General features: G+C 46.6%; 1 protein-coding gene across 1 annotated transcript in view; it reads right to left on the reverse strand.

The window, feature by feature from the left end:
• The window catches only part of GIGYF2 (GRB10 interacting GYF protein 2), a 1,722,773-nt gene that overhangs the window by 901,423 nt on the left and 794,029 nt on the right, over positions 1-27,321 (reverse strand). Inside the window, exon 10 of the mRNA XM_086942529.1 lies at positions 2,188-2,405. Within this exon, the coding sequence (XP_086798655.1) occupies positions 2,188-2,405 (218 nt within the window). The remainder of the gene's footprint in view (positions 1-2,187; positions 2,406-27,321) is intronic.

The raw sequence follows: 27,321 nt of genomic DNA on the forward strand, positions 1-27,321 counted from the left end.
GTCCCTCGAGGTCTCGTCACACCCACGGATCTCAGCCGGGCTGATGATGTAGGTAGAGGTCAGAGGTGCCAGGGAAGCCGGGTCTCGTCGTGCTGGTCGGTCGGATTCCAGAGGAAGGACGTGCAGCAAACCGCAGTGTTCTTAGTTGGTGCCCGCAGATGCAGGGTGACTACTCCTTAGTCACAAGGGAGAAATCTTGAGAAGAAGTCTTGAGTTCCTTTCGTAGAAAGTAGTTTCAGGATTCAAAGATGATCTAATTTGGAAGGGTCCCCGCTCCCACCTTTATACTAAAGAAAGGGGCTGGTACGGGACTAGGTCCTGCCCATGGGTGGGACCAGGAAGGGGGGTGGGTACACCCCTCTCCCATGCCGGATTTTCCCCAGCTCAGGGGCTGGGGTGCCCCTGGAACTGGTTCTAGCCGGCCTATGCGTAGTGAGCACAGGGGTGCCACTTGCAGTCACCTTCCTATTCAGCCCTGCCTACCCAGGATACACAAAACCCTGTCTGGGATGGTGCTAGCACCGCCCCTGACAGGAAACCCTTTGTCCAAGCTCTCCTCGCTGGAAGGACTCCCAGCAGCAGGAGGTCAGACTTGTGTCTGTGGTGGCAGCATCCATTTTGTGATGCTGAGGCTTGAGTTAACTTTAACCGGGGTTCACAGTTACATACATGTCGTGTCCCTCTAGAAGGGTGGAATGCTAACCCCGTCGCCAGAATTGGCGAGGGGTTAGTATTCCAATTCGTATGACACCTTACTCGACATGTTTTGATAAAGCGATACCAGAGTTGGCATATAACCGCGAGGATTATAATGCACTTAAGAGTATATGGTATGCGTTATCATGGAACAGCTATTAGGACTTGGTTCCACAAGCTGCAAATGGGCTCAGCTCATGCCAGAGCACCATCTCACACGATTCCAAGCACTCTGCCTTCAGGATTGTCAAGGCCTGCCATAGGAGTGACTGATAGGAATACGAGTGTCCATTTTAGGGTTAGATATAGGTATACTATATCTACAGCAAGGGGTGATTACACCACCTTGCCCCAGCTGTCGTGCAGCCAGTTGTGTCAGATTTAGATGGCCAGCCAGGGGTGGCATAATACATGCTGCAGCCCCTGGTAGGCCCTGGGTACACCTATGCCCTGAGTTACAGGGTCTGATAAGGTGGCCCAGTACCAATTGGTATATGCACCTAAGGTACATGGACTCCATTTTACAGAGAGAGCAGTAGGCCTGGGGCCCTGGATAGCAGGGTCCCAGGTCAACTAAGTCGGAAAACCAGCAAAACACCAGGCAAAAAGTTGGGGGCAACCATAGTCCGGTATCCACTCTCCTGCAATTGTCTCTACCCTTCATCCCATGATATTCCAAGCTGGGGTCTCCTGTCCAGTCTGTGAGCTCACAGATGTTGGTGCCAGCAGGTAAGATCAAAAAGGTTGCCATATGTCAAGTGGTCTGGATGCTGGGGGTTGCAATTGCGCATGTAGTTCGCTATTAGTATTGCAGTAAAACATGTTGAACATCAAGCCTTTCAACGTCGGAATAGTTAAAAGACTTAGCAGTGTGATGCAGCTCTCTGCAATAACAAAACATTAACCTTTCCCATGCGTCGGAAGGCTTGGGGCCTTCCGACGTCACAGTGGGCATGTGCGGAGGACGGCCGCCGGTCGGCTTGGGAAGGCAGGAGGGCTTCAAGAGGTAAATGACCAATCAAAGAGAGGATGTCCAGTAGGAGGTACATTGACAGACTTACTAGAAAAGAGGAAGTGCACCTATTTATTGGCTTGTTAAAGAAAATAACTAGAAATCGAGGTCAGCATATAATGGATAGAGATTTGCAGCGCAGAAATTGTGACTGAAGGATTTGTGATATGAAACCTGCTTAAAGGTCTGACTGTCTGGGTTACAGAAAATTGCATGAGTGGTGACAAAATAGATTAGCAAAAGGCACACACCATCAGTGAAAGGTGAATCATAAAAAGGTCAAGTAAAGTGAGTGCATGAAGGAAGTCAAATATGTGAATGCAACGAGATATCTGGAAAAATATAAAAAGTGAGGCAAAATTGTGAAGTAAAACAAAACATGTGGGAAAGGTAAAGCCTGTGCAGTCAATGACCGTGCTAGAAAATAACGTGAATGCTGCAGATTATGAGCATGCTCACTGTAAGAAAGAAAAACACACCTTAGATGGAAGGAAGGCCCCTGAAGAATCAAATGTCCCAGTTTCTTCTTCTGTATCTTCAAAACACCATTCAGGGAGGCTGTCCTTGTCTTCATCTAAGCTGCCGCTGCCTGGTCGGACCCTCCTGTGTCCTCGTTCATCGTCCCTTTCTCGAAACTCAAATTCAAACCTTCGCCGCCGTTCCACCTGCTCCCGCCAACCAGGCCCTCGAAGAATTTCTAATTAAGAAACAATGAAGACTTAAACAGAGGAAGAAGGCATCAAGGTTACTGGCAAAAATGTATCCTGGAAGCCCAATGAGAACCTATATAAACTTGTGGGGGACATATATATACTGACACTCCAGGTCTCAAAACCTAGACTGTAAAGCCTTTTAATAGCAGTGGGCTAAGACAAGCAATTAAAGTAGCAAACCCAGTAAGTTGTGAAGTAGCTGAAAAAAGGAAGCAAATTAGAGCGCCCAAGAATAATATCTACTTTCTAAAATATAAAATTCTCTCTTAAAGTAAGTAGTAGTACAGTTGGATAAAATGCATTAGCAGTGTTGACCCCCAAGCTAAACAAAAATAATTCCATACACGATTTGCCAGTTTGTGAAAAGGTATTTTTAGAGCCTTTCGATCGCTATCTGTGAATTGGGCCTCAATGTTGAAAATCTCAAAGCAACTAAATGAAGCATGATTATGGATGTTAGTCTGCACAAAAAGAACATTTACATGATTTACAGAGGATAATAATGGTCCCAGAAATGGTTAACATGTTTCATAACGTCTAAGCCCTAATACGGTCAATGGCAATTTATCAGGACCAAAAAAGGAATGTCTAATCTACTTGTGTGGGAACACTTGAAGTTTGTGATTAGAGAGCCCCTATCATGACAAAAATTAGAATGCAAAATAGTGTGTGAGACCTTCTTTCTTAATTAGGAGGTAAATTCCTATAAAGGCATATGACAAAATGTAGCACATTTATGTTTTGGTCCTGATGAATGGCAACAATATTATCCCATTATCTTCCACCATTATTTATTATTATGCTATTTTTTAACAAAGACACCCTTTGAATAATGGTGTTTTGGGAGCCTTTAGTTTGATTTCTAAACCTGTTAGATCCATCTAGTTTTTCTGAATTTCCCCCAGAAAACTAGTGAGCATTTATCGGTTAATACAGACTAGTAGGCAAAGGGAAAGATCTGTGGCACAGACCCACACGAGTGATCGCCCAACAAGGATCATGACCCAAGGCAGAAGTGTGCCCACTTGGTGGATGAGGGTCTGTGCTTCCTATATAGGATGCCTGTACTGACTTGAACCGGTTCAGTGACCAAAATTTGGTCCAGTGGGCCATCATTTCAGCACTGCACACTCATTATTGAACATGTAAATAAATCTCCCATCACCAGAGTCTGCCTATTCCATTCAATCGAATCTTGCATAGTTCCTGTTGCCATACAACAAGCTACTGTAAAACAGATTGGATGAACAAATCATCCAATTAACTATCACAAGAAATCAGTAAACCTGTTTCAACGCACACTTCATAATGATATAGACTCTCCCTTAATCACAGCTTAATCAACATTACCAGTCTTGTTGCTACAGTTCGCAATCTTGCCTGCACTATCCTCCTATCTTTCCAGTAGCTTGCTTGTTTCAGAAATGCAGAATGAAACATGTTCAATCCTTAAAATCTTAAACCTGGCTGGTTGTTGCAGAACACCCATACTCTCGTTTCCTGAAGGTAAAGTATCATTCTGCGTAGCTGCTGGAAGAGATCGTTGACTTTGGGGCCTTTAATTCATCCCCAGAAGCGTAAAGCTATTTTTGACTAGTGGTGTTCACGTTCCAAATTCTTTAGCTTCCACTGAATATCTTTAATCATGTTCTCTCCTCCGTCGCTACCCAGCTAATCTGTCATTCTTGTCCATATCGCCTGTTAAAGCTAGACATTTTTCAAGTTCGACATACTATTAGATATTACATTATTAGCAGCAATTTTCTGAACCGATACCGGTTTTTATTTTTAGATTGTCTAACCTGAAGTTTTTATAATAGATATCGTTCTCTGCCCGATCGGCCTGTATACTTTCAAGAAAGGACTCATCAGTCCTCTGTTGCATCCAAGTGATAGACAATTGTAGGAAACTGAGCCTTTTGTTGCAGTAGCCCCCCCCCCCCACTTTTTTGCCCCTTTTTAGGTCTAGCCTATGCAGCAGGCATGCGTTGCTTAGGAGGGGACCTCTTGGAATCTATTCGCTTTTCTGCCCAAAAACGTGCATGCTTTGCATTGCTTTCAATGGCAATGCATGCACGTTAGGCGATTCCCTTGTTTGTAATTAACTTGCAAACAGATGGTGTCCCTGTTCGCTCCCGCAAGGGAAACGCTTTGTGGGTCTGTTTTTTTTTTTTGCTCGTTAGTTTCTGCAGGTACACTTACCCCACTTCAAATAAACTTTAGTTTACCGAATGCCACACTTTACTGCAAATGTAATCATGGCCTCTGGCACTCTATTTCTTTCAAAGCTGCTAACATGATTCTTAGCGAGTATCTTGTTTTCGGAGAGTGTTTGTACACATGCTCTCGTCTTCAATTGCTATTTTCAGAGTAACAGACTAGTTTCCAGGCAGCGCGTGCATTATAGTATTTCCTATTCTGTACACCTGGGAAATGGGACGGACCTTTAATTGTAAATGTTTGTGTTCAGAGATGTAAGTTGGAATCTGTGTTCAATCTCGTACTTATTAAAATATTGTCACCCACAGCTTCGATTTTGGTTTACGCTAAAAATCAAATTTTTTATTTTAAAAGTAGTTTCCTGAAAAAATGTGTATAGTGAATTTAAGGGCGAGTTGTGTTAAAGTGTGAGATGAGCATGGGTGTATGTGGGGAGGGGTGGGGTGGGGTAGGGGTTCAGGCAGTGAAAGCAATTCTTTGCCAGGCCAACTTTTCTCCCAAGTTAATGGTCGGCCGCATTCAGTGTGACTGAGGCATGCTCGTCAAGTGGCGTGGTAGAGCCCTGGCTGGGGTGAAACGCAGGTCAGCGCCTCTCACAAATATGAAAATCCTGCAGGGAAGAAACGACACGCCTAGCTGTTTAACAAAGGCTGAGAGATTAATACCACACCAAAACTTGTGTGGGGGGCTTAGCCACCAAAAATTTTCATTTGGGCCTATGGCAGGGAACAGAAAGCAGTTCTGTTCAAGGTTTAAAGACAATAGTTTTCTGCTGCAGCGAGGTCTGCTGGGAGACATCCCACAGACCAGCGAGGGAAGGGACCAAAAGAGGGTGGGAAGCGGAAAAAGGCGGGGAGGGAGCTGCCCCGGCCTGAACCCTGGTCCTTATTCCTTAGACGCAGTTGTGGCTCGGAGGTGGCGGTCTTTCTTGGCACGCGGGTTAGCTGATGTCGCATGAAGGAGGGGGATTTTCTGAAAAGAAGGTATGTACATCGCCTTTGTGTGGAGGTCACTGGGAACCTGTTGAGCACAATGCAAGGGCCAGGACGCCCCCACCCCTTTTCAGAGAGCCGTAGAAGCAGGACCCCACATCCCCAATACAAACTGATATTTGACTTCGAGGGGCAGGTGCCTCAAAAGTGCTATTATAACTGATACAGCCATTCCCAGATCACACCTGCAGTCCTCCCATTCCTGTGCTTGTTTTCCGACGCCCTGCTCCACCTCCGTGTGCCAGCGCGTAGCATGGTTGCTCAATGTGTCCTGTCCCTGAGTTTGTACAGTTTCCCCCTCTGTCACCATCTCCGTTTGAAGTGGAGATTGGGAACTGCCATAAACAGATCGCCCTTGCCTTCCAAATAAGCAGGCGTTTTATGGCCCTAATAAAAAATGTAGATCGGGCTATGGGTTCTTGAGGAGACGTGGGCTGGAAGGGGCGCTGAGAGGCCAGGCAAAAGGGTCAGAAATTACGTTGGGTCCTTTATGTACCTTAGCGACACAAGGGTAGAGGCTTTAGAAGCAGGCACGAAAGAGCAGTGCGGGGCGGCGCAGGCTCCTCCTGCAGATGTGACTCGATGTGTGAGAGTAAACATGCTATATATTTAACCACTGCCCCACCGTTATGTGCTGGGTACTGCGAGTTTCATTGTTAAATCCATGCTGTCTTTATAAAAGAATGTGTAAATATTCGAGTTCCGTTGCCTATGTGGAGTCCGTGATTGCGAGTCCGTGTGCACACATACATAGGGAGCACACGCCAGTGTAAAGCTAACAGGCGACATTGTGTTGTACATAACAAGGTGAAAGGCTTGTCAGGACACTACTAAATGCAACATACACCCCAAATAATACCACATAATTACACTCTCAATACAACAAATACAAACCACATAATATTAGTGCCACATATTAACACACCACATAGCAACTTTACGCAATACAATATAAATACACTCCACATAACACCACTCAAAACCACATAATCACACCACATAATTTAACAGTACTAAATTCAACATACACTCCACATACCACTAACTGCCACATAATTACATTGCACATACTTACACTCTACTCAATGCAACATAAATACTCTCCACATAATACCTATCTGTGCCCCATAATTACAATCCACATAATTACAATATCCTCTATGCAACACAAAATACCATTAAATACCACATCATTATATTATACTAAATCCAACACACCCCACATAATATCACTCAGTGCCACATAATTACGTATCACATATTAACACTCTACTCAATACAGCATCAATACAATCCACATAATATCACTCAGTGCCACATATTAACAAGCAACATAATTACACACTACTCAATACAAATACACTGCACAACACTAAAAACCACATAATTAAACCACATAATTACACTCAACTAAATGCCAAAATACACTCCACATAATACAACTTACCAACATAATTACATGCAACATAATTACAATCTACTCAAACAAATACACTACACATAAAACAAATCAGTGCCACACAATTACACTCCACATAATTACACTCTCCTCAATACAACACAATATCACTCCGCATAATACAACTCAGTGCCACATAATTATATGCTCCATAATTATACTGCACTCAATGCAACATGCACTCCAAATACCACTCACTGCCACAGGCCTTTTAAGAATTTGGAAAAAATAAAAAGGACTTTTTTCTGAACGTAAAGCTCTCTGGACTTATCTTCAGTGCACCGTCTCTGTTCCAAAAAACCACTCACTGCCACAATTACATACCATATAAAAACACTCAACTCAATACAACATTAATACAATCCACATATCACTCAGTGCCACGTAATAACACCACAAATGTTATCTACACTCAATGCAATATACATAAACTACACATAACACTCAGTACCACATAAGTACACACCACAATTACACTATACTCAATGATACAGCAATACACTCCACATAATACCACTAAGTACCACATATAGCAAATGTTATTAGAACTTTTCTACATAAAACACATCAGCCACAATACTCTACAACAGCCATGAACTTCAAAATAAACTCATAAGGTCCCAAAAGCTAGACCTATTGGCTATGCCAATGCTTGTTTTTTTAGCTACTAAATGCTGATTTTCGACAGTGCACTGAGGCCTGCTAACCAGACCACAGTGCCAGTGCTCCTTCATTGAAACAAAGTGGTGCCTGATTGTTCTACAATTGGTAAAGGACTTTACTATTGTTAGTACCTGATGTGCTTTGACTGAGTGTGCCCTGGGCTCCTGCCAACCAGGTACCCAGGGCCGGTGTTCCTTCCCTAAAACTGTGTTACAACTAAAACCCAATTGACATCTCTGGCCACCTGTCAGCCCCTAGTAAATGGTACCCTAATACCCAGGGCCTGGTGACCCGAGAAGACCCCGGAGGGCTGCCAGAGGTGAGGGCACAGGTGCATGAGCCCTGTGCCCCTGCAGTACCCAGGGCCATTCCAGGGCACTGTAAGTGCAGTGATGCCATTAAGAGTACATGGTGCTGGGAGGTTGTCATTACGAACTCCACAGCACCATAATGGCTACACTGAAGACTGACAAGTTTGGTATCAAACTTCTCAGCACATTAAACCCGCACTGATGCCAGTATGGGATTTAATGTAAAATGCACCAGAGGGCATCTTAGAGATGCCCCCTGAAAACCTAACCTAAAAATCCACGTCTGGGCTGAGTGGCTGCAGAGGCTGCCACACAGCAGACATGTTGCTGGACCGCGGGGTGGAGAGCCCCCCGCTCTCCTGGGCCTGCAACCATGCACATCCTGGGCGAGGTGCTAGGTCTCCTCCCCCAGGATGGGCAGGGGGAACCTTCAAAGGCATACCGCCTCTGTGAGCTTCTCCAGACAATTTGCTGTACCCAGCAGCTTGCCCCCACCAGTCCTGACCCTCACTCTGGCGGGAAAAACTACATCAGGAAGGGGGGGTGCCAGCCTGTGCCAACCCCAACCCCCAGGTGGGGGAGACTAGGTGAAGCACGACCACGGGCTCCGGCCATCTTGAAGATTGGGAGCCCTGCCCAATCACAGCTAGGCCCCTCCCCTCCTTCCTACAGGAGAGGAGTAGGCTAGGGGGTGTACCCACCCCAGGACCGGGACCTATTGGTCCCTGTTCTTGCGTTACCTGTAACACCCCTAAATTCAGTATTTAGGGGCTCCATGAACCTTCCTTTCACAGATCCCGATAAGAAAAGAAGAAAGAAGATCAAGAAAAGAAAGAAGATCAAGAAAAAAAAGACCCGCGTGCAGCTGCTAACAGGACGACAACAACTGACTTGGCCCCAGCCCTACCGGCCTGTCGATCCTAGAACCTGCTCCTGCCTAATCCCGGCGACTCCTGAGGACAGCAACCTTGGAACACCCAGAGGACCTGCCTGCCTTCACCCTCTTAAAGCCTGGGACTCCCATCAGCAGAGGCTCTGCTGCAACACCACCCCTGGTGCCAGCCAGGAAGCTCCAGACCAACCCACTCTGCACCCACCGAGCCCGGCCCATGCCTTAGTGATCCAGGACCATGAGGACGTCCCCCCGGCGACTGGGACCCGAAGACCAGTGCCCAAAGACCCTCCTCGATGACCCCGACGACTCCTGCAGCCTCAGGACAGAGGACCCCTCTGATGGCGACCAGCAGGGGGTAAGATTTCCCGACCTCAAAAGACAACCCCTCACCCGGCGCCCCACGGCCCCCTGTGCCCAACTCCCGAGTGCCTACCTATCCTCCAAGATCCCAACTTGAAGTGTTGGTCACTCCAGAAGTTCCTTCGTCCCGAGCCTGCAGCCTTTGTTCCCTTTTCAAGTTCCTCATTTAATAACATTGTGCGCCTGACGGCTCTAAAGCACCCTGCACCCAGCCGCCCGAGTGCCCCTGGCAGTGCAACCTGTACCCTATCCTACTTCCCCATTTGCCCTGAGCAAGTGACCAGGATCCCAGCTCCCAGCCGCGTGGCCTGCTAGCCAGCAGCCACCACCCGGAGGCCCCCTTTCCCTCATTGGATAACATTGGGCCTAACTACCTCTGCACCCGGCCGCCCCTGGGCCGCTGGGGGTGAACCAACTGTACTTACCTGACCCTGGGGGACCCCCGAGTCTATGCACAGAACCCTAACTTCACCAGCCAAGTACTCACCTGGAAACCGATAACTCACGTACCTGCCATTGGATAACATTGACTGGTTTGACTCGAAAAATCTTTTAAGTGTGAAGTTTTGTAAATTAAAAATATTCATATAAAATCACCCGAATTCCTAAGTACTTACCTGTGATCAGGGGAGAAACCAGTACTGTACCTTGTAGCCCAGTACTGAACCGCAAAAGTAATCCTTACCAGGTTTAGTAATCTGTGTTTTCTCCATAGGAATCCATTGTCTGCTTTTCTAAGAAATTTCTTCGAAGTGTCTACTTTTGAAAACGTGAAATATTCTGTAAAAATCATACGAAATACTGAAATGCAATTACTCACCTGTTTTAAGGTGAGACCCCAGTGCTGGACCCAGGAGCCCAGTACTGGATTACAAAAGTAACAAAATCAAACTTTACCTGCAACCTGAATTTTCTCCCATTGGATAGCATTGCCAGTTTTTCATTGAAAAGTTTTTAAAACCGCTTTATATTCCTGAAAAATCACTACCATAACAAAAACTATTTTACCAAATTGGTTTCAGCTTACTGACCCCAGGACTGAACCTAGGATCCAGTCCTGGAACTACCAAAGTAATCTACAAAGTAATCAACTGTACATATACGATGAAAACCCATTGAGCTCAATGCTAGTGTGTCTAGAATTGTGGTGCCTACTGCAACCCCTGTATCTATTGTGTTCACAAAGGTAATTGCCTCTTTGCAAAGTAATTACATGAGAGTACTCAAATCGAGAAAAGTGTACTTTTATACCTGTTGGTTCTAAAAATAAAACAACTATATCTGTTGATATAAAAACAATTGGCCTTGAGTTCTGTCCTTGATTGTGTGAAACCTTTTGCTGACTGAGGGTGTACAACAAATGCTTTTCACTGTCCTCTGGTACTGCCTTACTGCTCGACCAAGCTACCACTTTTGAGAGTAAGGTCAGTCCTGACTTTAACCTCTGTTATACCTCTGGGGTTTGTGGACCCTATACACACTGTACTTTATTCTGGTCCAGTATAGAGCCACTTTCTCACAACATTGTTTTCAAAGAATTTGGGACCACACTTCACATTGAGAAAATGCAAAAACAACTGACCCCACTACCGATAAGTGGGAGTGTGGTCTACTTTAAAGATGCTCTCTGGCACAATGACAAATTGTTGCATGTATTAGAGGTGGTGGGCTGCACAGGGCCCCATGAAATCTCTACCTGCTTGATAATATGCATGTTTTTTCTCAATCTTATTTTTACAGGATTGATCTCGCGGTAAGTGACTCTCTCCATGATTGCAGGTTTGTAAGTACAAACTTCCATTTCGTATGCTGTAGCGTGCATTCATGTATGATCCTTGATCCCGACAAAAGCCACATTGACCCTTAGAAGCACTTCGATGGTTGGCTGAAACATGTTGATCACATTGAGGATAATTGAGATCAACTTAAATCCCAAAAGCACCCACCACGGTTTTAAAAATATGACCAGTACCTCCAGTACTAAAATCACCAGTCGTGCTAGGATTACCAGGGCCAATTTTAAAATCACCATTCACCATCACATGCATGGTCACAATCACAACAAAAACCAGCTCCGCTGTATTCAGGCGTCGTAGCACACCCTGGAAGCCTTCGGCGACCAGGGTTGGAACCCAATGATGAAGCATGTCACCAACTAGGTTGGTGAATAGGGTTTCTTAAAAAACACCCTGTGGGTTACAAAGGCACATACGGCCCTGACAACCTTCAGAGCTCCTGTGCATTTCCCCTGAGATGCTGTCACCTTTTTACACAACCACCCAGGATCCTTTCCCTTGCTCCTTTGCTATTTCATTCCATCACAAGACATTATGATGACCCATGGCTTGAGGTATTTACTCTACTTTACATGTGGCACAGTGTGATCTTGGTATTTTCTACTAAGCGGAGGGGGAGTCTGTTTTGTCGATTTAGACATTGTTGAGCCATGTCTTACTGCAACACGCTTTCGGTTGCCTTGAAGGGGTAAATTATGGGACATCCGAAAAGCATCCCCATCTAAAAACACACAGGTAAAACATCTCTTACAGGCCATGGACACGGGCCATTCTTCCTTTCCATGCCTTATCACCAACTCACGGATTCCAACTGAAAAACCGGACATGATTTTGTCAGCAATAACCGACGCTCGTTCAGCACTGGAAGCTAAAGTGGATCTTTTAACCACTGACTTTGCTCTACTGTGCAAGAATAAATGTCCACTGTTGGAGAAGGTCCATGAAATACTCTTGCTATACAAGAGCTGAGCCCTTGTACTATGGACTTATCCCAACAAACAGCAGTCGGAGGAGGAATGGTGCAGTGTTGAGAGCAGGCTCAAGGATACAGAGGGTTGCTCCCAACCCAATAGTGTCCGGACTGCACGGATGCCTGAGGACGCTGAGGTAAATAATGTTAATGGTTTCATTGAGACATCGCTGAAGAATGTTGTTGCCTCCGATTTATTATTCTTTACTTCGGTGTGGAACGAGCTCAGAGTTTCAACTCGCCAACCACCACTTGGTTCTCAGCACAGACTCATAGTAGCCAAACTCCCTAACTTCTGGGATCAAGACACTATGCTGCAAGAGGCTCAAAGAAGGGAGTTATAAGGTCGGCTAACATTATGCTTTTTCCCTCCGGATTATACTTTGGTGGTGCAATACAAACGCTCCTCATTTGCCCAAGTGAAAAAAAGCTATGATCCATCATACTTAAACATGCACTGCTGTTTTATCAAAATTAGGTTTTCTTGTAGTGTATCAAGGGCCCCCTGGTAAGGATAAGGATCCTGGGTCAGGGAAAAGTACAATGTGAAGGTATCATCCCAGGCTATCTTAAACACAAAATCTTACTAGCTATGTACTGAAATCAAAGAATGATAAGCATAAACTATAACAATAAAAATTGATATCAAAAGGATTTTTTAATTTAAAAAGAGAAAGTGATTTCACATTTGTGTATTATCTACATAATAAATTGGTATAAAACGTATATTTTTAAGCATAAAACATATTTGATTAAAAAAGCGTTCAATAGACAATATTATTGTCTTGTGTATTAATGCTGCGGCTGTAGTCTGCCAACGCGTTTCGACACGGCGTGGTGTCTTCCTCAGGACAAATTATTTTGCAGCCCAATACTTTAGAAAGAACAAAACATTTTCAGTTTTTGTTTATTTCTATAAAAAAGAAGTGTTATAGTGCATGATCACATTTTTTTTTATAATACTTAACACATAAAAGAGGAAATTGCTATTGAAATACCGGTTATTATTAATTTCTTTGTAAGCAATGCCTCTCTCTCTAAACATAGCATAGTCTTGGATTTATATCAAGGATATTCCATTGGAGGTACACAGGAAAAGGGATTTTGAGAATGTGGGTCTTAAAAGACTTGAATACATATTCATTTTATTTAACACCAGAACTAGATAGAACGGCATCTTTCCTCTATACAGTTATTTTCCCATATTTTGATACGATGTCCACTCTTAGTAACCCTTTAGATGAAAACATATTGATAACATTTTGGTCAAAAACTCATTCTAAGTTGCATCAATGCTTTGCAACCCATACAAAAACCATACTCCAAACCGTAGGGCGTTTCTTTTCCCCAAATTTATTAAGGAAAAGAAAGTTCAAAGGGATAGTTTAAGAAAAAATAAAACAAGGAATTCAGAGACTAAAGAGAGTCTATTCATGTTTTATCGGTGGCCAGTATAAGACGTGAAGTAAGGTTGATTGAATTTTTGTTTCAATCTTTAAACTATATATTTATTACTACTTTCTAATCTCCCTGACTTTTCATCTTCATCTATTTTCATTTATTATGTAACAAGTTTACAATTTCCTAATTTTATCTCTTTAATGTTCCGTCCTTTTTTACCTTATGTGAACTTTATTCGTTAAAAACCTCGAAATCTCCGTGTAGTCGTAGCAGAGAGTGAGGCACCTTTGAATCTATATTTCATGGTATGTGAAATCTGAAAGGACAAGATCACAATTGTAGGTCTTTCTTCTATTCAAGTTTTATTTTATGAAACCTAAGTTCTTAAATTGTATAGTCGCAATCTTTTATTTATATAATATCACGTTACCTTTCTTTTTATAAGATTTCACTGCTCCCATCTCACTCTATGCGATTTAAAAATGGAACGTCTTTTTCTTATTTTAAAAGACCTGTGTTCTCTGTTGGGAAATATGATTACATATTAGGTTCCAGATTGGTGTAACACTTCAAAATCAGATTTCAAAGAGGTTTGTCAGCTTGAATTGCTGCTAGATTTCTTACCGCCTCGAGGTCTGCTTTTAGTATAAAGCGGAACAGTTAGTGAAGCCGGTACACACTTGGTAAGGATGATAGATGGATCGCTCAAAGCGTTGCAAACCAAAAAGATATTCCTGTTGTAACCCTATAAAGAGAAAAACGAATGAGTTTTCCTGTTTATTTTTGACGATTATCGTTAACGTTATTCTCATTCTGTTCCGATGCGTCTTCCTAACTTTAAAAAAAACACTTTTTTCGCGGGAGATAATCCGCATTATCGTCTATTTCCGGGGTCTCTCGCGTTTGTAAACAACCAGTCTTGTCGAGTCTTGCGTAACGTTGCATTGACGTCCAAAAGGACGTAGTGTTCTTCTTAAAGGGATCTATGAGAATATAACGGCAGGAAATTTCTATTCTGGTATCCCACTATTCTCGAAAGCAACTACTTAAAAAGCGAGTACCAGGGGCAGAGTAACGCGCACCTTCAAAATGTTCTGTCTTGTGTTATCACCAGGTACCGGTCATACGTTCCACGGAAGGGATTTGTAAACCGCCTTCCTATTGGTATTTATACTCCGAGTTTCTGATGACTGGCATTTTAGGCCCAGCCCCTATTTAAAGTTATACTCTTATATAAGCCGATTGTTATCAGAAGGCTACCTCTGTTCCTATGCAATCCTATTCTAATTGTTCAGGGTCTCATTTCTTTTTATATTGGGTGATTGTTATTGGAAAGCTACTTATAGTTTGAATTGTATAATATCGCGTAATAGGTAAGCGTTACTCTGCCCCTGGCCCTCGCTTTTTAAGTAGTTGCTTTCGAGAATAGTGGGATACCAGAATAGTAATTTCCTGCCGTTATATTCTCATAGATCCCTTTAAGAAGAACACTACGTCCTTCTGGACGTCAATGCAACGTTACGCAAGACTCGACAAGACGGGTTGTTTACAAACGCGAGAGACCCCGGAAATAGACGATACTGCGGATTATCTCCCGCGAAAAAGTGTTTTTGTTAAGGTAGAAAGACGCATCGGAACAGAATGAGAATAACGTTAACGATAATCGTCCAAAATAAACAAGAAGACTCAGAGTTTTTCTCTTTATAGGGTTACAACAGGAATATCTTTTTGGTTTGCAACGCTTTGAGCGATCCATCTATCATCCTTACCCAGTGTGTACCAGCTTCACTAACTGTTCCGCTTTATACTAAAAGCAGACCTCGAGGCGGTAGGAAATCTAGCAGCAATTCAAGCTGACAAACCTCTTTGAAATCTGATTTTGAAGTGTTACACCAATCTGGAACCTAATATGTAATCATAGTTCCCAACAGAGAACACAGGTCTTTTAAAATAAGAAAAAGACGTTCCATTTTTTAATCGCATAGAGTGAGATGGGAGCAGTGAAATCTTAAAAAAAAGGTAACGCGATATTATATAAATAAAAGATTGCGACTATACAATTTAAGAACTTAGGTTTCATAAAATAAAACTTGAATAGAAGAAAGACCTACAATTGTGATCTTGTCCTTTCAGATTTCACATACCATGAAATATAGATTCAAAGGTGCCTCACACTCTGCTACGACTACACGGAGATTGAGGTTTTTAACGAATAAAGTTCACATAAGGTAAAAAAGGACGGAACATTAAAGAGATAAAATTAGGAAATTGTAAACTTGTTACATAATAAATGAAAATAGATGAAGATGAAAAGTCAGGGAGATTAGAAAGTAGTAATAAATATATAGTTTAAAGATTGAAACAAAAATTCAATCAACCTTACTTCACGTCTTATACTGGCCACCAATAAAACATGAATAGACTCTCTTTTGTCTCTGAATTCCTTGTTTTATTTTTTCTTAACCCCTTCCGTGCGGCCGCGATTTTCCCCGTGTGCGGCCGCCGGCAGAACACGGGCGGGCCATGACGAACCCCAGCCGTCATCAGCACACGAGCACTGTAGTGCATGACGGCTGGGGTTCGTCACCAGCATGGAAGGGGTTAAACTATCCCTTTGAACTTTCTTTTCCTTAATAAATTTGGGGAAAAGAAACACCCTACGGTTTGGAGTATGGTTTTGGTATGGGTTGCAAAGCATTGATGCAACTTAGAATGAGTTTTTGACCAAAATGTTATCAATATGTTTTCATCTAAAGGGTTACTAAGAGTGGACATCGTATCAAAATATGGGAAAATAACTGTATAGAGGAAATATGCCGTTCTATCTAGTTCTGGTGTTAAATAAAATGAATATGTATTCAAGTCTTTTAAGACCCACATTCTCAAAATCCCTTTTCCTGTGTACCTCCAATGGAATATCCTGGATATAAATCCAAGACTATGCTATGTTTAGAGAGAGAGAGGCATTGCTTACGAAGAAATTAATAATAACCGGTATTTCAATAGCAATTTCCTCTTCTATGTGTTAAGTATTATAAAAACAAGCATTGGAAATGCAATAGGTCTCGCATTAGAAAAGTTGGAGTTATTGGTCTTGTAAATGACATTTTATTTATTTGTTGGTTTTTAAAATTGCTAAATTGATGGCTTTGTCACTTACAATGCCAATAGTTATAACTTTCGCGAATGTGACACCTATAGCATTTGGAATGCAACATGTTTTGTATTTACGTGACTTAGATGGCAGCTCTGGTCATTAGGCCACATCTCTAGAGAGCAGGAGAGTGCAGCAGGGGAGAGAAGCACAGCAATGCAATAGGTCTCGCATTAGGAAAGTTTGAGCTATTGGTATTGTAAAGGACATTTTTTATTTATGTGCTTGTTTTGAAAATAGCGAATTAATAGCTTTGTTATTTACAATGCCAATAGTTTTAGGTTTCGCAAATGTGACACCTATTGTAACACAATATGTGTGGTGAGGGGTTGAGGGTGAGTGAGGGTGAGTGAGGGTGAGTGAGGGTGAGTGAGGGTGAGTGAGGGTAAGTGAGGGTGAGGGGTTGAGGGGCAGGGGTCGAGGGTGAGGGTCGAGGGTGAGGGGTCGAGGGTGGGTGAGGGGTTGAGGGGGGGTGAGGGGTTGAGGGGGGGTGAGGGGTTGAGGGGGAGTGAGGGGTTGAGGGGGAGTGAGGGTGAGGGATTGAGGGTGAGTGAGGGTGAGTGAGGGTGAGGGGTTGAGGGTGAGTGAGGGTGAGTGAGGGTGAGGGGTTGGGGGTGAGTGAGGGTGAGGGTGAGTGAGGGGTTGAGGGTGAGTGAGGGGTTGAGGGTGAGGGTGAGTGAGGGTGAGTGAGGGTGAGTGAGGGTGAGTGAGGGTGAGGGGTTGGGGGTGAGTGAGGGTGAGGGTGAGTGAGGGGTTGAGGGTGAGTGAGGGGTTGAGGGTGAGGGTGAGTGAGGGTGAGGGTGAGTGAGGGTGAGGGTGAGTGAGGGTGAGTGAGGGTGAGTGAGGGTGAGTGAGGGTGAGGGTGAGTGAGGGTGAGTGAGAGTGAGGGTGAGTGAGGGTGAGTGAGAGTGAGAGTGAGGGTGAGTGAGAGTGAGGGTGAGTGTGGGTGAGTGAGGGTGAGGGTGAGGGTGAGGGTGAGTGAGGGTGAGTGAGGGTGAGTGAGGGTGAGGGTGAGTGAGGGTGAGGGTTGAGGGTGAGTGAGGGTGAGTGAGGGTGGGTGAGGGGTTGAGGGTGAGTGAGGGTGAGTGAGGGTGAGGGGTTGGGGGTGAGTGAGGGTGAGGGTGAGTGAGGGGTTGAGGGTGAGTGAGGGGTTGAGGGTGAGGGTGAGTGAGGGTGAGTGAGGGGTTGAGGGTGAGGGTGAGTGAGGGTGAGGGTGAGTGAGGGTGAGGGTGAGTGAGGGTGAGGGTAAGTGAGGGTGAGGGTGAGTGAGGGTGAGTGAGGGTGAGGGTGAGTGAGGGTGAGTGAGAGTGAGGGTGAGTGAGGGTGAGTGAGAGTGAGGGTGAGTGAGAGTGAGGGTGAGTGAGAGTGAGGGTGAGGGAGAGTGAGAGTGAGGGTGAGGGTGAGTGAGGGTGAGTGAGAGTGAGGGTGAGTGAGAGTGAGGGTGAGTGAGAGTGAGGGTGAGGGTGAGTGAGAGTGAGGGTGAGGGTGAGGGTGAGTGAGGGTGAGTGAGAGTGAGGGTGAGTGAGAGTGAGGGTGAGTGAGAGTGAGGGTGAGGGTGAGTGAGAGTGAGGGTGAGGGTGAGTGAGAGTGAGGGTGAGGGTGAGTGAGAGTGAGGGTGAGGGTGAGTGAGGGTGAGTGAGGGTGAGTGAGGGTGAGTGAGGGTGAGTGAGGGTGAGTGAGGGTGAGTGAGGGTGAGTGAGGGTGAGTGAGGGTGAGGGTGAGTGAGGGTGAGGGTGAGGGTGAGTGAGAGTGAGTGAGAGTGAGAGTGAGGGTGAGTGAGGGTGAGTGAGAGTGAGTGAGAGTGAGGGTGAGGGTGAGTGAGAGTGAGAGTGAGTGAGAGTGAGAGTGAGGGTGAGGGTGAGGGTGAGTGAGAGTGAGGGTGAGTGAGAGTGAGGGTGAGGGTGAGTGAGAGTGAGGGTGAGTGAGAGTGAGGGTGAGTGAGAGTGAGGGTGAGTGAGAGTGAGGGTGAGTGAGAGTGAGGGTGAGTGAGGGTGAGGGTGAGTGAGAGTGAGGGTGAGGGTGAGGGTGAGTGAGAGTGAGGGTGAGTGAGAGTGAGGGTGAGGGTGAGTGAGAGTGAGGGTGAGTGAGAGTGAGGGTGAGGGTGAGTGAGAGTGAGGGTGAGTGAGAGTGAGGGTGAGTGAGAGTGAGGGTGAGTGAGAGTGAGGGTGAGTGAGAGTGAGGGTGAGTGAGAGTGAGGGTGAGTGAGAGTGAGGGTGAGTGAGAGTGAGGGTGAGTGAGAGTGAGGGTGAGTGAGGGAGTGAGTGAGAGTGAGTGAGGGTGAGGGTGAGTGAGGGGTTGAGGGTGAGTGAGGGTGAGGGTGAGGGGTTGAGGGTGAGTGAGGGTGAGGGGTTGAGGGTGAGTGAGGGTGAGGGGTTGAGGGTGAGTGAGGGCGAGTGAGGGCGAGTGAGGGCGAGTGAGGGCGAGTGAGGGCGAGTGAGGGCGAGTGAGGGCGAGTGAGGGCGAGTGAGGGCGAGTGAGGGCGAGTGAGGGTGAGGGGTTGGGGGTGAGTGAGGGTGAGGGTGAGTGAGGGGTTGAGGGTGAGTGAGGGGTTGAGGGTGAGGGTGAGTGAGGGTGAGTGAGGGTGAGTGAGGGTGAGTGAGGGTGAGGGGTTGGGGGTGAGTGAGGGTGAGGGTGAGTGAGGGGTTGAGGGTGAGTGAGGGGTTGAGGGTGAGGGTGAGTGAGGGTGAGGGTGAGTGAGGGTGAGGGTGAGTGAGGGTGAGTGAGGGTGAGTGAGGGTGAGTGAGGGTGAGGGTGAGTGAGGGTGAGTGAGAGTGAGGGTGAGTGAGGGTGAGTGAGAGTGAGAGTGAGGGTGAGTGAGAGTGAGGGTGAGTGTGGGTGAGTGAGGGTGAGGGTGAGGGTGAGGGTGAGGGTGAGTGAGGGTGAGTGAGGGTGAGTGAGGGTGAGGGTGAGTGAGGGTGAGGGGTTGAGGGTGAGTGAGGGTGAGTGAGGGTGGGTGAGGGGTTGAGGGTGAGTGAGGGTGAGTGAGGGTGAGGGGTTGGGGGTGAGTGAGGGTGAGGGTGAGTGAGGGGTTGAGGGTGAGTGAGGGGTTGAGGGTGAGGGTGAGTGAGGGTGAGTGAGGGGTTGAGGGTGAGGGTGAGTGAGGGTGAGGGTGAGTGAGGGTGAGGGTGAGTGAGGGTGAGGGTAAGTGAGGGTGAGGGTGAGTGAGGGTGAGTGAGGGTGAGGGTGAGTGAGGGTGAGTGAGAGTGAGGGTGAGTGAGGGTGAGTGAGAGTGAGGGTGAGTGAGAGTGAGGGTGAGTGAGAGTGAGGGTGAGGGAGAGTGAGGGTGAGGGTGAGTGAGAGTGAGGGTGAGGGTGAGTGAGAGTGAGGGTGAGGGTGAGTGAGAGTGAGGGTGAGGGTGAGTGAGGGTGAGTGAGGGTGAGTGAGGGTGAGTGAGGGTGAGTGAGGGTGAGTGAGGGTGAGTGAGGGTGAGTGAGGGTGAGTGAGGGTGAGGGTGAGTGAGGGTGAGGGTGAGGGTGAGTGAGAGTGAGTGAGAGTGAGAGTGAGGGTGAGTGAGGGTGAGTGAGAGTGAGTGAGAGTGAGGGTGAGGGTGAGTGAGAGTGAGAGTGAGTGAGAGTGAGAGTGAGGGTGAGGGTGAGGGTGAGTGAGAGTGAGGGTGAGTGAGAGTGAGGGTGAGGGTGAGTGAGAGTGAGGGTGAGTGAGAGTGAGGGTGAGTGAGAGTGAGGGTGAGTGAGAGTGAGGGTGAGTGAGAGTGAGGGTGAGTGAGGGTGAGGGTGAGTGAGAGTGAGGGTGAGGGTGAGGGTGAGTGAGAGTGAGGGTGAGTGAGAGTGAGGGTGAGGGTGAGTGAGAGTGAGGGTGAGTGAGAGTGAGGGTGAGGGTGAGTGAGAGTGAGGGTGAGTGAGAGTGAGGGTGAGTGAGAGTGAGGGTGAGTGAGAGTGAGGGTGAGTGAGAGTGAGGGTGAGTGAGAGTGAGGGTGAGTGAGAGTGAGGGTGAGTGAGAGTGAGGTGAGTGAGAGTGAGGGTGAGTGAGGGAGTGAGTGAGAGTGAGTGAGGGTGAGGGTGAGTGAGGGGTTGAGGGTGAGTGAGGGTGAGGGTGAGGGGTTGAGGGTGAGTGAGGGTGAGGGGTTGAGGGTGAGTGAGGGTGAGGGGTTGAGGGTGAGTGAGGGCGAGTGAGGGCGAGTGAGGGCGAGTGAGGGCGAGTGAGGGCGAGTGAGGGCGAGTGAGGGCGAGTGAGGGCGAGTGAGGGCGAGTGAGGGCGAGTGAGGGCGAGTGAGGGCGAGTGAGGGCGAGTGAGGGCGAGTGAGGGCGAGTGAGGGCGAGTGAGGGCGAGTGAGGGCGAGTGAGGGCGAGTGAGGGCGAGTGAGGGCGAGTGAGGGCGAGTGAGGGCGAGTGAGGGCGAGTGAGGGCGAGTGAGGGCGAGTGAGGGCGAGTGAGGGCGAGTGAGGGCGAGTGAGGGCGAGTGAGGGCGAGTGAGGGCGAGTGAGGGCGAGTGAGGGCGAGTGAGGGCGAGTGAGGGCGAGTGAGGGCGAGTGAGGGCGAGTGAGGGCGAGTGAGGGTGAGTGAGGGCGAGTGAGGGTGGGTGAGGGTGAGGGTGGGTGAGGGTGGGTGAGGGTGAGTGAGGGTGAGGGTGAGTGAGGGTGAGGGTGAGTGAGGGTGAGTGAGGGTGAGGGGTTGAGGGTGGGTGAGGGTGAGGGTGAGTGAGGGTGAGGGTGAGTGAGGGTGAGGGTGAGGGTGAGTGAGGGTGAGGGGTTGAGTGAGGGTGAGTGAGGATGAGGGGTTGAGGGTGGGTGAGGGTGAGTGAGGGTGAGTGTGAGTGAGGGTGAGTGTGAGTGAGGGTGAGGGTGAGTGAGGGTGAGGGTGAGTGAGGGTGAGGGTGAGTGAGGGTGAGGGTGAGTGAGGGTGAGGGTGAGTGAGGGTGAGGGTGTTGCAACTTTTTTTGTTACTTTTGATCCACACTTTTTGTCTGAAATCGCCGCATTAGATAGCAGATGACCGATTATGTGGTAAATACGGCAAGCCCAAAGTAACGCGGGAACTGCCACGGCTTCAAAATCGCATAATTCCAGTGGTCCTGGGTATAGATGGGGCACGTGATGGTTTATTAATGCCTAGGCCGGCTTTACACACACAGGTTCATGTAAAGTGAAAGCAAACCCTCTTTCCCTCACCAACAAGCCATCTGCAGTCTCAGTGCAAAATAACATTGTCCATTACAGGAAGTGAGGTTTATTCTCAGGGGATACTCAGTACGTGTACTAACAGCATGGCCCTCAGTGCTCAAGACAGACGCTGCTGTCGACATGGCGCGGTTTTATTTGCCCCAAAAAAACATGCACTAATGTATATTTATTTACAAGTCGTTTTATTGATTTTCATGAGCAATTTGCTGAAGCGATAACGTGCAAGTTCACCTAGATATTGCTAAGAGTGTTGGAAAAATCTAATGGATTTATTAAATAATGGGCAACAGCCTCTGGCAAAGCAATTGCCGTAAAAAAAAAGTTGTTTGCTCTGTAAATTGAAACTAGTTCGGTCCGGGATTCTCCACCCTCTTAGTGATCGTCTGGCCGGACCCGTCTGTAGGCTGTCAATGCTTGGAGAGAGCAGATCGGCTGGGGGAGGGGAGGGGGATCAGATTGCCACATGTATGCAGGAACAAGGGGGGATTCTAGCATTCACTAGTGCACAAATAAGAGAGGCTTTTAGTGCGGGTGTTTTTTTATTTTTTATTTCATTTTGGGAACACGTCATACGATTTGTTTTAAACCTTTAACCAGCAACAGAAAAGAGAAAAAATATGTTTACATTTTTTTACCACATTGAAAGAATGGCCGTTTGCAATCATGCAAGCTGCGTGGTGAAATGAATCCGTGTTATGGTATCAAACTGTTAACAAGACGGAGGGAAGGAAGATAAGGGGAGGGGGGAGGAGAAATGCGACACGGCGGGCAGGGGAGAGGGCGAGGGGGGAGGAGAAATGCCACACAAACAAGACTGAGGGAAGGCAGATAAGGGGAGGGGGGAGGAGAAATGCGACACGGCGGGCAGGGGAGGGGGCGAGGGGGGAGGAGAAATGCGACGAGCCGATGAGGGAACTGATGTGCACGCGCTTTTAAGCTCAATGCGCATGCGCATTGAGCTTAAAAGTCACGGGCACTGCAAGGAATCGCCACGATTCCTTGCAAGTTAGTTAAAGAGTGGTTAAGCCCCCATAGTCTCGCAAGCTCGATGCGCATGCGCATCGACAGGCGAGACCTAAAAATGTGATCATGCACTATAACACTTCTTTTTTATAGAAATAAACAAAAACTGAAAATGTTTTGTTCTTTCTAGAGTATTGGGCTGCAAAATAATTTGTCCTGAGGAAGACACCACGCCGTGTCGAAACGCGTTGGCAGACTACAGCCGCAGCATTAATACACAAGACAATAATATTGTCTATTGAACGCTTTTTTAACCAAATATGTTTTATGCTTAAAAATATACGTTTTATACCAATTTATTATGTAGATAATACACAAATGTGAAATCACTTTCTCTTTTTAAATTAAAAAATCCTTTTGATATCAATTTTTATTGTTGTGTTATAGTTTATGCTTATCATTCTTTGATTTCAGTACATAGCTAGTAAGATTTTGTGTTTAAGATAGCCTGGGATGATACCTTCACATTGTGAAAATTAGGTATCATAGTTGGGCAACACTCACAGTTTTTTAAAGAACCGGTGCCAGCCTGCGACTTGGTTTGAAGCCTTTCATAAGGGTGCTCATGTGTATCCTTTGGCTCATACTCTTTCACCCCACACCTCAACCATATCTCAGCAACAGTCCAAAGGGCACCATGGAGGAGTACCCGGCATGAGGGACCGTACCCTTCTAAGATCCAACCAGAACAATGAAGAGCAATAGCAGTGCCAGAGTCCTGTCACTGTCTTGCTGCGACTCTGAACTTACTTTCCACTGAGTCCGGCATATCGGACGATGGTCCATCGCAGGGAGCTGCTGTCTCAGACACTGTGATGCACCAGAGATCACAGCACAAAGACTTACTATGAAGAGATTATAGTTTGGTTGTGCTGTAGCTCTGAGCTCCACATATGTTAGAAGTTTGTTTCTGTATGTTAAGCTATGAACGGCTGTGGGGTGTAGTGTCAGGTTGATAATCGCTGATTAGCTGTTTGAACTCACAGATTTCCGAACCCGGGAACTGGCTTTAGTTTGGACCTTAATTAGTGTTTGTGGTAGATATGTTTGGGCATCTACCTCATATCTGTTTATTGCTTTTTTTCCCGCTCTCTTTTGGTATGTCACTGCCCAGATAATTCTGTACTCCGTCAGCTGTAGCCCATCTATAATCTCAGATTTTTTTCCCTCTGGGACTTGGGACTAATCCAAGGTGTCCTATTCTCATTAGATCTGTTTACTTTTGTTCGCTACCCCATTTAACCTAATCACACAGTGTAAGAAAGTGTCCTCATTTTGCATGGTTGTCCCCACTTTTTGCCAAACTGTTGATGTGCTTTGACAGTGTGCCCTGGATTCCTGCCAACCAGCTACCCAGGACCTATGTTCTTTTCCTAAACTGCATTGATACAAAACCCAATTGCACTCTTTGACTACATGCAAGTCCTTTGTAAATTGTACCACAGGTACGAGGGGTCAGTAGGCACCCTTGCTTCGGCCCATCAGGGGTTTCTATTTTACTTGACAAGCCCTGAGTCCCACCCAATAGAACCTGAGTCCAAGTGGAGGAATGCAATTCGATAACTAATCTAAGTAGATTCATGGGTAGTCCTCAGAGTTATGGTCTTGTGGAAGATAGAACATACAGTCGTCGTTTTGAAGTGTTCCGATGGCAGTTCAGCAACACTTGAAGAGTGTGCTCAATCTAAAATGGCAGTGAGGAAACCCCAGGGATCCCACCTTGACCAGATACTTTCCGACTTTTGATCTCCGACAAACCCCCTGAAAACCTCTCTCCAGCGTCAGGCGTCGATACAGGTGACTGTTTCGATTGCTTCGATTATTCGTCAAGGGCTCTTTCGGCGACCTTTGGCTAAAAACAGTCAGGAGCTTTCATATGCACCTCCGCACCAAACGGCGGGAAAAGAGAATCTAACATGGTGGTCACGTATAAGGCCATTGTAGGATTATGGTCAAATTAAGTCCCACTCACAAGTTAGCAAATAAATGTTTTTAGAAAAACAAACACTTCCGGACCCAACCACCAGATGGCGAAATTGTGCAAAGTATTTGAATCTACAAGCGATTTCATGCGGCAAAACGTCACTTGACTGCTTACAGAGCTTTGGCATGGGCCAGTGGCACCCATACTATCGGTCGGAATGAAGTTCCTGAGTCAAAGCAGGATTGGTCATTCTCCACTTGTTGGCTGGAGGTAGCTTCCATCCGTCTAGGGTCCTAACTAAGATAAATGTACTCATCCATGCAAAGTTAACCTAGTCGCGAATGGTGTTAACTTTCCCTGAGGGAGAAACTGCTAAGGATTATTGCACAGCAGGAATTCAATGAAGGCAGGCTGACCGTGTTGCAAGAAAGTAGCAACATTTGCTTGGTTTTAATCAGAGCACAAGAGCCAAGAACCTGACCTGGCTGAATTGAGGGAGGAAAAGAAAAACAAGCAGGTGATTGTGGCAGGGAGGTAGCAGTCCACATCAATCGGTGAAAGAGAGGCACTGATAAACATGTCCCCAATCATGGGAAAATGAGGACTGGCCACCTGCGTTTTCACACAAAGGCAATATACAGCTGCCTCCAATAGATTGTAAAGATATTTTCGGTCCTGCACCTGCCAAAAGGAGAAATGTCTTATTGTACTGTAAGGCAACATTTATACAGCGCTTCATACCCCCTATGCGGATGTGCTTGCCTACATGGACGGCACACTACACTGTGTAGGGTAGTGGTCTTCAAACGTTTTAATGCTAAGCCCCACAACGACCAGTGTAAATATATATATATATATATATATATATATATATATATATATATATATATATATATATTCCCCTTCCCCCCTTTCCCCCCCCCCCCCCCCTCAGATTTTTTCACATTTATTCTATTAAGTTGCAACTATTGAACGTATCCATAGTGTGCGGCAGGGGGTTTTCAAGATTATTTGGAGTCCTTACCCACATTCCCAACTAGGATATAAAGGACAAAAGATGTTAGTGATAGCCAATTACAGAGCATAAGGCTTCTTTTGGCCAGAGCCTGGAGCCCCTTCCTGGGATCACCTGAGCCCCCCACCCTCCCAGAAGGGCCCACCCCCCAATTTGAAGACCCCTGGTGTAGGGTGTCCAGTTGGAAGTGAGTGGTCTTTGTTTTAATCCTATGTGGGAAGTGTTTCTACATCATTGGTGATGACGATTGAGGCACAGTTATTGTGCTAGGAGATGCAGTTGAACAGTGTGACGGATTAAGAAATGTGAGACAGGCATGCAGTTTATGGTTTTCAGTAATCTGGTAGCTTTAAACGTCTCTTTAGTTCCCTCTATGGTATTTTGTTATGTTTATAATCCAATTAGCTGGTTACTTGCACTGGGCTGTCAATTCTCGGATATTTTGTTTAAAGCTTAAAGTGCTGAGCAGGCATAGGTTAATGGGAGAAATGGTGGAGTGATCTGCAGAGATGGACATTTTTATTATCATCCCATATCTGATTGTTACTGTTAGATGTCGAGAAGAGGCCGTACTATGTAGCTATTTGGAATCTGCAGTAGTAAACCAAATTAAAGTCCTCCAATAGACAGCAGCACAAACTTCAGTTATTCCATGCTTGTTCAATCAATCAATCATTGTACTTCTAAAGTGTGCTACTTACCTGTGAGGGTCTCAAGACGCTGAGGATGGGGTTTGTGCCGCTACTGCTCGAAGAGCCAGGTCTTGAGGCGTCTTCTGAAAGTGAGTAGGTCTTGGGTCTGTCATAGATGGGTAGGGAGGGTGTTCCAAGTTTTGGCGGTGAGAAAGGAGAAGGATCTGCCGCCGGAGGTTGTTCGTTGGATGCGGGGGATGGCGGCGAGGCTGGTGGAGCGGAGCTGGCGGAGGGGGTGTAGAAGCTGAGTCTGCTGTTGAGGTAGGCTGGTCCGGTGTTGTGGAGTGCTTTGAGAGCGTGGATGAGCATCTTGAAGGTGATCCTCTTGTCGACGGGGAGCCAGTGTAGGTCTCTCAGGTTGGGGGTGATGTGGCTGCAGTGGGGGACGTTGAGGATCAGTCGGGTGGAGGCGTTTTGGATGCGTTGCCGTAGTCCAACCTGCTGCTGACGAGGGCCTGTGTCACCGTTCTTCTTGTCGCGGTGGGGATCCACTTGTAGATCCTGCGGAGCATGCGGAGGGAGTTGTAGCAGGAGGAGGAGACGGCGTTGACATGTTTCGAGAGGGAGGAGTCAAGGATGATTCCTAGGATGCATGCGTGGTCGGTGGGTGTCGGTGCAGTTCCCAGTGTGGTCGGCCACCAGGAGTCGTCCCAGGCTGCGGGGTTGGATCCGAGGATGAGGACCTCCGTCTTGTCCGAGTTCAGCTTCAGTCGGCTGCGTCTCATGCATTCGGCGACGGCCTTCATTCCCTCATGGAGGTTGGTTTTGGCAGTGTGCGGGTCCTTGGTGAGGGAGAGGATGAGCTGGGTGTCGTCGGCGTAGGAGATGATGTTGTGGTTGTGCTGGCGGGCGACGGGAGCGAGGGGGCCATGTAGACGTTGAAACAGC

Source organism: Lissotriton vulgaris, chromosome 11 (assembly GCF_964263255.1).
Source record: "Lissotriton vulgaris chromosome 11, aLisVul1.2, whole genome shotgun sequence".
In the NCBI taxonomy this organism is placed as follows: domain Eukaryota; kingdom Metazoa; phylum Chordata; class Amphibia; order Caudata; family Salamandridae; genus Lissotriton; species Lissotriton vulgaris.